This window comes from Rattus norvegicus, chromosome 11 (assembly GCF_021556685.1).
Source record: "Rattus norvegicus strain SHRSP/BbbUtx chromosome 11, alternate assembly SHRSP_T2T, whole genome shotgun sequence".
Lineage (NCBI taxonomy): Eukaryota > Metazoa > Chordata > Mammalia > Rodentia > Muridae > Rattus > Rattus norvegicus.
This window is the reverse complement of record NC_141544.1, coordinates 50,893,667-50,909,124: the sequence shown is the minus strand read 5'-3', so window position 1 is coordinate 50,909,124 and position 15,458 is coordinate 50,893,667. Positions and strand designations below refer to the sequence as shown.

The 15,458-nt window shown below is 46.2% G+C and overlaps 1 protein-coding gene across 24 annotated transcripts in view; it reads left to right on the top strand.

Moving 5' to 3' along the window:
* C2cd2 (C2 calcium-dependent domain containing 2) overlaps nucleotides 1-15,458 on the top strand; it is a 64,381-nt gene that overhangs the window by 27,874 nt on the left and 21,049 nt on the right. For 10 of the 24 annotated variants that reach the window (XM_087576374.1, XM_087576383.1, XM_087576391.1 and 7 more), the window contains 8 exons: nucleotides 288-407; nucleotides 2,432-2,536; nucleotides 6,063-6,185; nucleotides 8,615-8,738; nucleotides 10,225-10,330; nucleotides 12,224-12,288; nucleotides 14,034-14,158; nucleotides 14,964-15,138. In XM_087576374.1, the coding sequence (XP_087432500.1) occupies nucleotides 288-407; nucleotides 2,432-2,536; nucleotides 6,063-6,185; nucleotides 8,615-8,738; nucleotides 10,225-10,330; nucleotides 12,224-12,288; nucleotides 14,034-14,158; nucleotides 14,964-15,138 (943 nt within the window). Of the gene's footprint in view, nucleotides 1-287; nucleotides 408-2,431; nucleotides 2,545-6,062; nucleotides 6,186-8,614; nucleotides 8,739-10,224; nucleotides 10,331-12,223; nucleotides 12,289-14,033; nucleotides 14,159-14,963; nucleotides 15,139-15,458 lie in introns of all 24 variants that reach the window. The other 14 variants (XM_087576370.1, XM_087576376.1, XM_087576386.1 and 11 more) reach the window with 3 other exon arrangements.

Here is a 15,458-nt window from a genome sequence, read left to right as displayed (position 1 = left end):
AAAATATAGCAACGATTTTAAAAGAACAAAACCTTCTATATATATGGAAAAAGCATGGCAGATTTAAGCAGAACAGAATCTCTTGGGAATCCATCAGGAATCAAGGGTCTGAGGCAGTGTCTGGTTTTTGACTAGTTTTGTGTATCTGACTATCAATCCAAAGTTGAGACCCCAGATTTTTTTCCTTGCTGACATAGAAAGTCTAGGTTATTCACCGAAACGAAGCTGTCTATGATAGGCACCATCCTTGATGTCTTCTGAGGATACCCTATTCCCTCTCTCTCCAGATGGTGATCTGTCATGTGGTGGGCGAGAATCTTCAGTTCTTGGTCAGTGCGGGCCCTGCCTCTACCACAGGCTCAGAGTGCCAGCTATATGATGTCCAGCTTTCCCCCTTTCATTTAAAGGTAAGACTGTATAGATGCTATCAGTCACAGGAAATACATGGTAGTCATGACCTTGTGTTCCCTACCATAGGAGGGCCACAGGGAGGATTCCTCCATGCTGAGTTACAGGGCTCTGAGTCTCATTCTCATTAATTATGAATCAGGTCATTATCTTTACACGGTAAGTCAACACGAACATGACTCAGAAAAGCACACCTCCCTGTAAGGTCTGTTCCCAGCATAGATGGTGACACCCCCCCCCACACACACACAGCTATGTAGCTGAAGCTTCCTCCTCTAGTTCTTTCATCCTATATACTCTGTCCCCTCTCTGAGATCATGTGGAATTAGGGCAATAGTGTATATAACTGGTGGGGAGAAGTGACTAGATAACTGGGTGAGGGTCCCATGACCCACCTTGCCTATCCTATGAGGGATGATCTTTTGTAAGTGGGCACAGTTGATCTGATAAAAATGGCAGTCATTTTGGGGCTACAGGACTGTAGACTGATGTCCTGTTGGCTATATATTAGTTGTACAGAGCTGGTGTACCACCTCACTCTTTGCGTGGCCACTGTACCTTGTTCTTTTTCAGCTCAGTCTCCATGGGTGTAGTCCTCAAACCATACCTATTGGCCTGTTCTCCTTCTAGCCCCTATCATTGTTAACGGTGGGTATGATTTCTTTTGGTTACCCGGAGATATAAGATTTTCTTACCACCTTAAGGTCCAGGCCCTAATCACACCTGCCAGGTCCTGTTTACTATGTCTGGCCCTATATAAGGCTTCATGGATGAAGGCCTGGGCACCTTTCCATGAGTAGGACTGTCCAATATAGGAGAGCAGTTGAGGCTGCTGGAGTGCCCCAGGTGAGGGGGAAGTGTTCCATGGTATCTCTATACCAGGGACATAGGGACATGGATACTGGCCATTCCCAGAACTGAAGACAGGGTGTGCTGGGTCCCTTTATTCTCTCCACTCTCCTGTGCCTTGGTGACAGAAAGAGAAGCACAGTGCACAGCGAGTTCCTCATTTAAATAAGTCTATGGAGTGTTAGGAATACCAGGCCTGAGGGGCTACCCGGGCAGGGGGGAGACTGGAAAGGAGTTCAGTAGGATCTTTACGTCTATCTGGAAGAACATGGTAGACCAAGGCAGAAGCTGAGCTACTGTCTGTGAGAACACGTGACTAAAAAAGCACATAAGGGCTAGAGTTCAGAGGTTAAGAAAACATGCTATTCTTGCAGATGAACTGGGTTTGGTTTCCAGCGTTCTCACGGTGGCTTACAGTCTCTCATAACTCCAGTTCCAGGCGGCATCTTACCTCTTCTGGCCCCCAGGGGCACCAGGCATGCACACAGTCTACTTACACACACACAGGCAACTAAAATATATCATCTTAATTAGTTCACTGTTGCCATATTAAAGCACCATGACCAGAAGCAACTTGGGAGGAGAGAGCTCATTGCAGCTTGTAACTCTCAGGTAACACTCCATCATTGAAGGAAGTCAGGGTAGAAGCTCAAGGCAGGAACCTGGAGGCAGGAACTGAAGCAGCGGCCATGGAGGGGTTTTGCTTCCTGGCTTGCTCCCCATGACTTGCTCAGCCTGCTTTCTTATAGAACCTAGGACCACCTGCTCAGGGGTAGCACTGCCCACAGTGAACTGTGCTCATCCTATCAGTCACTAATCAGAATCCCTGCATACTTGACGATAGGCTAAGCTGCTATGATTTCAAGGTATGTTTAGGTTTAGGTCAAGATGACAAAAATCAACCAACACGTACATAAAATAAAAATAAATCTTAAAAAAATGAACACACAAAAAGCTTCAGTACACATGTACACGGCACACTGCATGCACATATGTATGCACCTTGTACAAATACAGCACACAACACACACATGCAATGTGCACACATACAGCACATGTATACACAGTATGCATGTACGTGACACACGTAACAGCGTCCATGTAAGATGTAATTAAGGCTCACGTGAAGACCTCAGCTGCCTGGTAACTATTACTTGGTGGTTTGTTCTCATAGGTGCAGTTCCACATGCAAGAGAAGAGAGAAGACATCCAGATCACATGGTCCTTTACCTGTGCCCCAGAAACAGCCATCAGGATCCAGCCCCAGGCCCCAGGGGAGGTCAGTCCGTAAGTTTTTATCATTCTTTCACTGGTTTGAGGATGCATGAGTGGCTAGGGTATGTCTCAAATTAGGCAGCTTGAAAGTAGGTGGCCATTACTACCCACTTTCCCCAATCTAACTCAGGTCACAAGAGACAGGGCTCTGTGGGGACAACTTTGGTAGAGAGGAAGCTTCGTTTCCACTTTCTGGGGCCTTAGGGTATGAGGACAGAAGCTGGGCTGCAGTGAGTGTGTGAAGTGTCCGGGTGTCACTTTCCTTTGTTGCACAAGGGAATTCTTTCTGTGGCTTTTACAAAATTCCCTTGTCATTCTGTTCCATTTCAACCAGGTCAGCCTCTGAAGCCTCACCACAGTTAGAAGTGTGTGGGCTTCGCGGGGTGTTTACACAAAGATACTTTCCTTTTTCTCCTTTCGCCTCACTTTTGTCTTTCCACTCTCTTCGCTTTTTCTCTGGCGCTGGAAATGGAACCCAGGGCCTTGCACATGCTAAGCAAGTGCGACATCCTAGTCCTGTCACTATCTCAGCCTTCATACTTTTATGTAGATGTGTGTAGTATAAAGGTTTAGTTGGTTTGGTTTGAGCTGGTAAATTTTACATGCACACACACACAATACTGACCAAGGAGAAATAACTAATATGAGATTGATAACATAGCTATGGGGGGGGGGGGACTTGAACACAGAATGGTCCCCTTCTTGGCAGAGGAGATTGAACATGTCAGGGCTCATCTGTATGGACTGAGGCCTGGACAGCTGATGTCATTGTCTGAGAGAAGCAAACAGCAGAAGGAAGGAGGAAAAAGAGAATGAACTGGGCTGGGGACTTCCTTCTTGTTTCTTGCTTCTCTCTGATGATATCATTTGTCTAGGCCTGCAGTCTACAAAGGCAAGCTCAGCAGTGTTGAATTTCTTATGTGGAAAAGGGAATTTCTTATGGGAAAATCACCAGTTTGTGTGATTCCTTGAGTTGTTTTTCCCCATGGGTAGCTGTGTTACCATTCTGATATTGATTAATTTGCCTCGGTCAGTGTACGGGTATAGAATTTCCCCCATCTTTGATGATTTATATATTTATTTTTATTTATATGTGTATGGGGGTTTTTGCCTGCATAGATGTCTGTGTATCTTGTGTGTGTAGTGCCATCAGTCCAGAGTTCCTCTGTCTACTGAGTAAGAAGCCATTGTGCACATGGTATGCACTCATTGAAAAGTGGCTATTAGCCCAAATGCTTGAATTACCCTAGATGCCTAGAACAAATGAAACTCAAGACGGATGAACAAAATGTGAATGCTTCACTCCTTCTTTAAAAGGGGAATAAGAATACCCTTGGCAGGGAAGAGAGAGGCAAAGATTAAAACAGACACAGAAGGAACTACCATTCAGAGTCTGCCCCACATGTGGCCCATACATATACACCCATCCAATTAGACAAGATGGATGAAGCAAAGAAGTGCAGGCCCACAGGAGCCGGATGTAGATCGCTCCTGAGAGACACAGCCAGAATACATCAAATACAGAGGCGAATGCCAGCAGCAAACCACTGAACTGAGAATAGGACCCCCATTGAAGGAATCAGAGAAAGAACTGGAAGAGTTTGAAGGGGCTCGAGACCCCATATGTACAACAATGCCAAGCAACCAGAGCTTCCAGGGACTAAGCCACTACCTAAAGACTATACATGGACTGACCCTGGACTCTGACCTCATAGGTAGCAATGCATATCCTAGTAAGAGCACCAGTGGAAGGGGAAGCACTTGGTCCTGCTAAGACTGAACCCCCAGTGAACTAGATTGTTGGGGGGAGGGCGGCAATGGGGGGAGGATGGGGAGGGGAACACCCATAAGGAAGGGGAGAGGGAGGGATTAGGGGGATGTTTGCCCGGAAACCGGGAAAGGGAATAACACTCAAAATGTATATAAGAAATACTCAAGTTAATAAAAAAAAAAAAAAAAAAAAAAAAAAAAGAAGAAGCCATTGTGCAAGTCAGACAGAGAAACAAGAGCTCAATGTGAGGCACAGTCATAAAATGGGATGTTATTCAGCTGGGAATGAACTGATGTGCTGGTGCATGCTGTATTCTGATTAGGCTTGTAAATGATAAAGGAAGCTTGATTCAGGAGACATATGTACATTATGACACATCCATTCTAGAGGATGCAATCCACAGGGGGGAAAAAGATGAATGCAGGGGGTTGGAGACGTGACTCCGGATAGGACGGAGTCTAGGGTTCATCTTTGAGGAGTACTGAGCATATTTAAGTAGTGGATACTTAACTTAGTACTGTGTATATACAAACGAGTACATTTTAAATGGTTATTCTAGATCATGTGTCTTTTATTTCAACTTAGGTTTTCAAGGGGCCTTTGAGGGGATAGGTAATGGCCTCCTGCTTCAAAGCACAGGCTCTTAACTGTTTTAACCTGTTATACAGTTCCTCATGTTGTAGTGACACCCAAATAAATAAAATTATTTCATTGCTATTTCATAACTGTAATCTTGCCACTGTTATAATCGTAATGTAAATATCTGATATGTAGGACAACCAATTGTGGTCCCATGGGAAAGGCCCTTCTATCCGTAAAGGGGTCATGACCCATAAATTGAGAACCACTGATTTATAGAGATCTGCTGCCCAGATCAGAACCATGCACACATGGACAGGCACCGGTACCCAAATAGGAACGGTGCAAAATGAATCCCAGGAAGCGTATTGTGGTCTCTTACCGGGCTTTACATGGGATACTGGGACCCTGACATGTTGAATATGGGAGATGTCTGAGTTACAGAGTGGTAGCAGTTAAAGCTCGATTCTTAACTTGATGAGATCCAAACAAGTCACTGGGGGAATTTCAACTGAGATGGGAAGGCCCATCCCAAATGTGGGCAACACCGTCTCATAAGCTGGGATCCCAGATGAATAAAAAGGAAAAACAAGTTGAGCACCAGCATTCCTCTCTCTCTGCCTCTTGATACACACTGTGGTTCGTGGCTTCACGTTCCTGCTACCTTGCCTTCCCTCTCACGATAGACCATGCCTTAAAACTGAGCCAAAATGAACCTGTCTTCCTTGAGTGGCTTTTGTTAAAATAAAACCAAATAAACCAGATAACCCACACAGCTACAGTCAAGATCCAATGACTGAAAGCAACACGTATTTATTGATGTTCAGTGTTTGGGGCCTGGAGTCTTTGCACAGCTTGTCTGGTCCTAAGCCCCGACTCTGTCTACTTGCCATCGAGTTCTTGTGCTGTGCTCCTCTACAGCTCAGGGGACTTTTCAGCCCCACGTACTTGGTGATATGATTGGTTCATAATACAAAGGTCCCCGATTTCTCACCGCTGTGCTCCTGAAGACTACCGCCATTCCTGGCTTGTCGTGAGCTAGCAGGACAGTTGCAGTCCTAGAGAGAAGAGCTAGCACCAAACCAAGGTTGCATGATGTCGTCTGATGGTTTAACATCTAGCCCACCAATCAGGTGCTCGTATCTGCCATGCAGTGATCCGATGACCTGTCTCTCTCCAGAAGCAGGTGCTGGAGGTAAACGTGCTTTCTGAAGCCCTCAAGGATCTTTTCAAGCACCTAGTTAGTGCTGCCTCGCCATCTGTTTTCCTGAGCACCAAGCCCATGCAGGCCAAGGAAGCTCAGGTAAGCCCAGGACACGGGAGATTCTGAGCTAGTGTTCCCACGGCCTTCGCTTTCCCTGGTGGGGCTGACACTGCACAGGCAGATATCACCCATGGTATTAGGATACAGCCTCAAGATCCATAGTGGGAAAGGTTGCCAGGCCACTCATTGCTGAAGCTGTGGCCCTCCAGTTTGTTCTTTTCAATAGACACTGTCAGCTGGTGACAGGGTTGGATGCTAAGTTTTGGGTGACTAGGGTCACAGGAATACAAGAAGCCATCTTTACTCTCCTTTGCTTACAGGGTGGCAGGCAGAGCTCAGCTAGCAGATAAGAACAACAGGGTTATAGTCTTCCCTCTCAGAGGCATAAGGCAGGGGTTCACTCTTCCCAAGTACCACCATCAGTTATACACCCACGGAGGTAGGAGCAAACCTCTCTTCTAGTATTCCTATTAATAGTGGATTCTTGGCGAGCAGAGGGTACTGGCAACCAGAAATATAAAAATCTGAGGCAATTCACAAAATAGTTTTGTATTTTCAGAATCCATGGACTCAAAAACAAAAGGTCCTAGGCTATCATATCTAATCACATTCTAAAATGAAGTTGTCCTGTTTCACTCATGGCAGCTCTCCAGAGAAATTGAGCACTTGAGCATGGGGATGAGAGAAATTTACAAACAATGTTATGATACTGTGGCTGATAAATACATGGTGTGATTCTAGCCCATGTCTGAAGCCTTGAACACTGGGAGAATTGATGGTTTGGCCCAAGTCCAGACCAACCACAGGCTCAGAGCTCAAATCCTAGCAGGACTAGTGTTTCTGTTTGATTCTAAAAGCAGAAAAAGACTATTGCCCAGCTTGAGCTGTCTGTAAGGAGGAATCGTTCTCATTTGTGGATGGCTCAGACTTTTCTACTCAGGCTTTCAACTGATAGGATGAAGCCCACCCCACTAGGAATGGCCATTTACTTCATTTATTCTGTCCATTTAAATGTTGGTCTCCTGGGCTGTAGCTTAGTTGGAAGGGTCCTGCATGAAATCCAGGATTCAATTTCTAAGACCGTATATCTTAGGCATGGAGGCATATGCCTCTAATGCCAGCAGTCAGGAGGGAGAGGCCAGAAAATCAGAAGTTCAAGGTCTTCCTCCATTACAAAATGAGTCTGAGGCCAACTGAGCCTGGGTGACACAATACCCTGTCCCAGAAAAAAAAAAGTCTGTCCTGAACATTGATCCCATCCCTAGCAACCATCATAGAAACACTCAGAATAGTGTTGCCTGAGAAGCTCGGTATTTATGGCCCAGAAGTTGAACCCTTATAGCTCAGTGGTTGAAGCACTTGTGCCAGTATGAAGATTGGAATTTGGATTCCTAAAACCCAAAGTAAATGCCAGGTGGGCTTGGTAGTCTGCCTGTAATTTTAGTCTCTGAAGGCAGAGATTAGGGATCCTGAAGGAAGCTGACTGACTGGACTGCCGTATTGGTAAGCTTTGTGTTCAAGGGGGAGAGCCTGCCTCAATAGCTGAGTTAGAGAGTGATTAAAGATTACAGCTGCTCACAACCACAGGCTTTCATATGCATGGACATGTCCTTGTTCACACACATTTGAGCCCCTACACACATGTTAACACCCATACATACATGTACACATACACACGAAGGAAAGAAAAAAAAATAGCCTAACATACACAACCGATGACGTATCTCATCTCCAACCCATCCCAGTGCTTTAAGGAAGTTTATAGTCCTTCATGGCCTTTAGTATTCTTCACTCACGGAAGGGAAGAACATAACAGTGTTTGCTGGGTGGTACCCATAAGTGTCTCTGGAGACATTAGTAACTGTGTTCTAAGAAGTGTCTCAAGCCCAGTCAGCACCCAGGATAGCTCCTGCATGGCTTTCACTGAGAGCCCAGCACCTCTCAGAGAACCTTCTGAAGTCTTACATTCTTGTGCTAGATTTAAGAGCCCCTGTGAGCACTGCCAGGGCAGCCAGTGCCTGATGCACCTGCCTCTATCCCCTCACTTGTGCAGTATCAGGGGTTCATAGCTGTTTTTCCTATGACCAGAGGCAGGAAATGACCACAGGCTGATGGATGTTGTCCTGTCCAGCAACACAGCCTGGGGACCAACTCACTATCTAAAAGCACCTCCCCTGGGTCTGAGCATGGGGCCATGTGCTGGCTAGTCCTCACTGCCCTGGAAGGTAGTCCACAAGCAGGCTTTGAACAGGGTCCTCACTATCTGCAGGTTCTTCATTTGGGATAGAAAAGGCTCACTGCAGAGGCAACAGAACCTTTCCGTGAGAGAGGAGTGCTAATTCTAAGCTGACCCTGGAGGTCAGGTGCCCCGTTCTGATGTCCCTGAAGACACTGTCCCATGTAGAAGTCAGTACCCCTGGCCAACCCCCCACATCCTCACATCCGTTGCTTTGCTTTTCCCCCCACAGACTCTACAGTGTACTTCCTCCACTGCTCAGGAACCCTGCCCTCCCAAACCTCCAAGGGCTCATGAACTAAAATTGCAGGTGAAGAATATCCGAGTTTCCCTGCTAAACCACCCTGGTGCTTCAGGTGGGTGCTGGTGCTGCCAGAGCCTCATGGGTCTGCCCACACTGTGGAAGGGATCTTCTTTGGCTGGGGATGGCGAATTCTCATGTGGCAACCTAGTTGGGTCTATAGTGTGATCCCTGCCTTTCTTGGCAGAAATAGAGTGAAAAACTTGGTCTTTGGCTAATGGGCTTGGGGTCCAAAGGCCATGAGCTGTAACCCACTGAGCACAGTGAGCCACTGTGGCTGGTGGTGGAAAGTTTGTGGAAAGGATTCTAAGTGTTCCAAATTCAGAGAAAGGGCAGGTGTTTGAAACAGTAGCAATGTGAGTAACAGAATCTGATCATTATACAGGACATACATGCCATGAAGCATCACACCGCACCCCATAAGGATTACATCTAAACTCATCTGCATGTACATGAAGGCTGGAAAGCAGTGTTGTGGTTGCTCTCTCTGTTTTCAGCCAATAAATTCATGTTGAGTACCCCTGAGCCTCTGAGCAGTGCAACTTATGCTGTCCTAAGACGTGGGGTGTCTGAGTGGCTTATGGGGTCTCTGTGCCTCTGGTGCTGCCACTAGAGGAAGGCAGCTGTGGAGTCCTGGTCGTCCCCAGGATTCCAGTGGTCACGAGAATGGAGTGAGGTTCTGGTCATGGGTTAAAAATGCTAGGAATTCTGGTCACTATTTGCCAAGGTTCTTCTAGTTTACAAGGCATAAAGAGGCTTCATTTGAACTAAGTCTCTACAAACATGTCTGTAGCTGATGTTTTCGGTGCAAGTACTTGCATATTGCCTTTCATACCTGGATCACCTGTGGCTGAGTAGCTCCCCTGGACTATCAGGCAGAGGTGGGGTCCCAGCTTGGGGTGCACATGTATGAAACCAGATCACATTCTCTGTCCATACCAAGATGTCCGTATCTGGAAGTGGATCTGAGTCTTCCCTGGAGGAGTGACTGTGACAGTTACCCTACCTGAAATGTGGTCAAGCATTGTGGTCAAGTTACTGACCACAGAGGACTTTGGGACTGACGCTATAGAGGAAACATTGTCTCAGAGCAGGAACAGCTGTGAGATGTCACAGTGCCTATAGAACTACCACTAAAGGATCTTGGGTTAGATGAGGAGTGAAAACACCTGCTGCTTGTAGGATAGGGCTGTCTGTGAGATGCAGCCACAGGAAAGCTTAGTACCAACCATCCTTCGGGTAGGCCGTTAGTCTAGTCTAAAGAGGAGCCAAGCCTCAGCACATAGCACGCTGCTTCAAGGTGAGGCTCCATACCTGGGAGTCCTGCTGCTTCCAGGATTGACGAATTGATGGAAGGAAGTGGGACACTGGGGTCAGTCCAGGGCTGTTACCACCAAGTTATTGCCCCAGCATTGAGAGTGTGTAACTGGAAGGTTCTTTTGGGTGAGATTTTTTCCCACTTAATTTACTCTTTCTTGTGTGGGTAAGCAATGCAATTAAAAGATAAAAGCCAAATACAACCTTGCTTCGTCTGATCGCAGGCATTAGCCATATGTGTGTGGCCCAGCTGAACGAGCCTGCACAGCGATTCATCAGCACCCTAGTGAGAAACACTACTGACCTCAGCTGGGAGGAGGAGTTCACCTTGTGAGTACAGCCTTGCATCCTCAGAGGCCTGGTAGTGACAAGATGGACAGATCCTGGAGCCACTGTGTAGCACTGTTTATACTAAAAATTATTAAAGAAATGAAAACAAGTTGTCCTGAGTTTCTGAAAGACAGCCATGGACTTCTTTTTAAAGGCAGCTCCGGGGATCACCCTTCTTCTCTTTTTGGGACAAAGGACTGTTAAGGATTCTCTGCTTCCCTTAGCGGCCAGCCGCACAGAGCAGAAGGAAGCCTCCAACTGATGCCAACCTCTGGTGGAGAAAATAGAAAAGGGGCATGAAAACCATTTATAAACAACAGTATAAAGATACTAAATAAAAAAGTCATCACATGGGGTCCAATGATGCATTAAAATACATCTATTTGGGAGCTAAGGCTCTGGTCAAGAGCTTGGCTGTTCTTGCAGACCTAGGTTTGGTTCCCAGAATCCATATGGTGGCTTACGACCATTCCCAGGGATCCGATTCCTTCCTCTGGCCTCTGCAGGAACTAAGCATGCATGTGGTATACATACATATAGGCAAAACATGGACACACATAAATTAAATAATCTAAAGGTTTATATAGCCATTCTATTAAAAATAAATAAATCAAAGCGGGCTGTGGTAGTGCCTTTAATTCCAGTACTTGAAAGGCAGAGGTAGAGGCAGGCAGATCTCTGAGTTTAATATCGGCCTGGTTCCAGGACACTCAGAGCTGTCCAGAGACTCTGTCTCAAAAACAAATAATAAATAAATAAGTTCGCTCGAGTTTGTACCAGAAATGTAAAGCTGGCTTAATATAAGAAAATTCATTAAAAACTCCCAGTGTCAGCAAATCATAGGAGAAGGTAAACTGCCCGTCTTCACGCCTGCCCCAAAGAGAGTCAGTGGTGCTTAATACTGGCTCCCAGTCTTGAAACACTGAACTAGGAGAAATTCATGAACACTTTTGTAAAAGGAGTTTAAAATCTCACCATGAATGATTGGTCATGGCAGCAGACCACTGGCATCAGGACAGGATGATCTTGATCTAGACAAATTGATTAGTGCACTTAGAAAACAAAATGTCAGAAATGAGGGGCAGATCCTGGAAAGGGAACCGGCAAGGGCCCTCGCTGCCAAACTCGACAAGGATTCCAGGATTTCAGTGTTCAGGACCCACTTGGTTATCCTCTGACCTCCAACTGTGTGAGGATGTTAACCTCCATCCGTTTACTGGAAAGGACTCTGTTATCAAACAGTCTATCTGTAAGGACTTGGATGAATAAAATTTAATAAGGCCAAGGCAGCGGAGTTCTAGACACCTGTCAAAAGTGCAGTTGCTCTGCAGTCTGTGATTCTCCAGGGAATCACCTAAAGCTGTTAAAGGTGACAGCATGGAAGCAGGAATACTGCGTGGATCTTAAGCAAAAGATAGGGAGGAGGGGGAGGAGGAGGAAGGGAGGCTTGATGGATATTCTGTGTTTTATATTCAGTTAATTTTGCATAGTCGTACTTGAAAAATGGTAGCAGTGACATGTGACTTTTAATTTTAGGTTAATAAAAATTAACCAAATGAAATCAAGGTCTCAGTCTGCACTGCCAGCCCGTCATGTGCTACACAGCTGTTGTATTAGCTCTTTCTAATATACTTCTTATCACCAAAGGGTGTTCCATGGGTCCCCGCTGAAAGGCCAACCCCTGGGTGCATCAGTAGCTATTTCTGAACTGTCAGGCTGCAAGCAGTGTGTTTTTAATGACTGACAGCCTCGTGTTCCTTAGTATAATACACACACACATACACACTCACACACACACACACACACACACACAGAGAGCAGGGTGTGGGGGAAAACTCAACCCTATAGCATTGAGATTTTTGGATGGTTCACACGGGCTTGTTCTTTTTGCAGTGAACTGAATGCCAAATCCAAGGAGCTGCTCCTGCAGATCTCACAGGAGGAGTGCTCGTCTGAAGGTGGGTGGTGAACGTGTAGAGCAGTGCTCCAGATAAGCACTCTGGAGTGTAGATGGGAGAAACCCTGCGAAGGAGGGAGCCTCCTCCTCTGAACCACAGGTCTCCACATGGAATGTCTGGTACAAAGTTAAGCATCAACCATGTCATCCATTTGGGACGTGCTTGTCTAGTGTTTAAACTTTTTCCTTTGTTTTGACGTGTGTGTGTGTGTGTGTGTGTGTGTGTGTGTGTGTGTGTGTGTGTGTGTTGCCTTCCAAGCATGTCTGTGCGCTATGTGCATGTGGTGCCTACAGAGGCCACAAGAGGGTGCCAAATCTTTCAGGACCAGATTGTAGTGAGCTGTCAGGCTGGGAACTGAACCTGGGTCTTCTGGAAGGATAGCCAGCACTCTTAGCACTAAATCATCTCTCAGTCTCTACTTTTAAAATCCAGAATCTTTCTTCAATAATTTTTAGAGGAGCAATTTCAAACCATTTAGACATAGTGGATTTCCTTCAATTTTTTTTTTAAATTAAAAAAAAAAAGTGGGCTGGAGAGATGGCTTAGTGGTTAAGAGCACTGACTGCTCTCCCAGAGGTCCTGAGTTCAAATCCCAGCGACCACGTGGTGGCTCACAACCATCTGTAATGGGATCTGATGCCCTTTCCTGGTGTGTCTGAAGACAGCTACACTGTATTCATATAATTAAAATAAATAAATCTTTTAAAAGATAGACACACGATTCAGACAGGAAATCAACAGTCTAGGGTAAAGTCGCCAACATAGTCATGGACTTGAGTGTACGCCTGGGTTACATCGGTGTCAATGTTTGTTAGATTCTTGTGTTGTTACATTTAGTGGTGTGTCTGTGTAGGTCAGAGGACAGCTTGCTTGCAGGAGTTGATTCTCTCTTTCCATCTGGTTCTGGAAATCAAGTGTCATTGGTCAGGCTTGGTGACACATGCCTTTACCTGATGAACCATCTCGCTGGTCCTTAAATTATTTTTTCTTTCATTTTTGTGGTGCTGGGCTTCAGGCATGTTACATAAGTGTTATACCACTGAGTTACACTCTCAGACCTCTTGGATGCTAAAATCCATATAAACATTAAAGGTGAGAAGGAAGAGACCATTGGCCTATCCAGCTGTACCTCCCGGCCCCTGCTCCTGGTGGCCCACCTTCCTCCACTCCAGGGCAGCCTGGTGGAGTCTGTGAAACTGCAGCTTTAGAGGCCAAGCAGAGTATGTCCACGCAGCCTGTGTTTTAGTTCTCATTCTGAATGTTTGCCCTATTGCTCGCAATCTTTGATTAGTCATTGCACTCCTACCTGTCTCTCTCTTCCTCCTTTCTCACCCCCTCTCTCCCTCTTATTCTTGCTTTTCACATTCAGGGCATACATTTTATAGTAGGTCATTGCCATCATATTTGACCCCTCCATCCTCATTGTCATCATGCTTTGACCCCTCCATCCTCCCATGTATGTTTCACCCACGACATTTAATAGCTTCTTCGTTTCCTTTTATACCACCCCCCTATCCCCCCACTGTTTTCCAGTTTCTGTCGTGGTTCAAGGATGGTTGGTGCAGTTCTACATCCTATGTGGTTTGGACATTGCCTTTGCCAGGCCTGGCATGTAGCCTCGTTCCCTCTGGAGTGCCCACAGCCTCTATGTTTGGTGATACTAATACTGTGTAGTGAACCTAACAGAACATCCCTCGGGTGTGACCGGAAACATCACCATCGATCCTTCTTGTCTTCCACTCTAGGTCTGATGGGGATAGCAACCGTTCACCTGGACTTATTTAGGAAGCAGCCTAATGGCCCACAGACCTTCAGACTGGTCAGTGGGACAGAGCCTGAAAGCTCGGTGTTGGGCTCAGTCACTGCAGAGGTATGATGGCATGTTCTCTCACTGTGACCTCCACGTGACATGCCGAGCTCACCCACGATGTTCTTCCTCAGCAGACTCAGGTGGACACATCTTGCCAGGACTGGCTTACGCTGGCTACTGTAGGCGCTGACATTTTCCTGTGTTAACTCAGCTAACCCAGCTGCCCTCCTTGTAAAAAATCCTTTGCTTCGAGTTTGATGGATTTGAGTCTGGCTCTCTTGGATCTTTGTCAGTTCAGGTTGATTTAAAAAAAAAAATTAAGTAACATGGGTGAAAAAACTAGAGATTATTGGGCGTAAAAAAAAAGCCAGTGGGCTTGGGGGTTTAGCTCAGCGGTAGAGCACTTGCCTAGCGAGCACAAGGCCCTGGGTTCGGTCCCCACCTTCGGAAAAAAAAGAAAAAAGAAAAAAAAAAAGCCAGTATAGTGCAGCTAAGTCAGCCTGTTGTTACTCTCTGCAGAATACATATTTGCAGGTCTATAGCTGTAGTTTGCACCAACCAGCCTGAAAATATTCAGGGAAAAACAAACAAAAAACACCTGAACTACATCAGACAGAACAAGTATAACCTTTTGTTCTTACCGAAATTCCTTGAGCAGTACAGGAAAATAGCTTTTCCCTTGCATTTTTGTTGTATTTGGTTTGAGAAGTCATCTAGAGGTCATTACTATACCAGAAAAGGACATGGTATTCTGTGCCCTTGTGACACCATGTTCTGGGTATGGGTGGTGGCTTAGTGAGTGTGGGAAGCAGCTGACCATGGAAGTTCCTCTGGGTTTCAAAATGAATGTCTATCTTTGCCATAGTTTTCGTATGTAGAACCTGGTGATCTGAAGTCCTGGCCAGCTCCTCCCCTCGTTTCTGCTACAAAGATAGAAAAGGACCGTACAGTGATGCCATGTGGGACTGTGGTCACCACTGTCACTGCCGTGAAGACCAAACCTCGCTTTGACACTGGGAGGGCATCCCCGTTGAGCTCAGGTGAGCCCAGAGTGCACTCTCCTTGCAGGAGAGACCAGCCTCTGTGGGGCGGGGCTCACCCTGCAACGCTGAGCACTGTGAGCTTCAGCACCAAGGCTTGCAAAGAAGTTTGGTGGCCTGGAAAGAAAGAGGAGTGGGGGTGGAGGGAGGGAGGGAGGGAGGGAGGGAGGGAGGGACGGATGGACGGACAGACAGACAGACAGACAAACAGACATGGGGTTCTTCCTGCAATTACACCAAAGTTACAGTCTGGATCTAAGACTCCAGCCACATGGAACTCAGTACTCCATCACACTCATGATTATTAAAAGTCTAATACA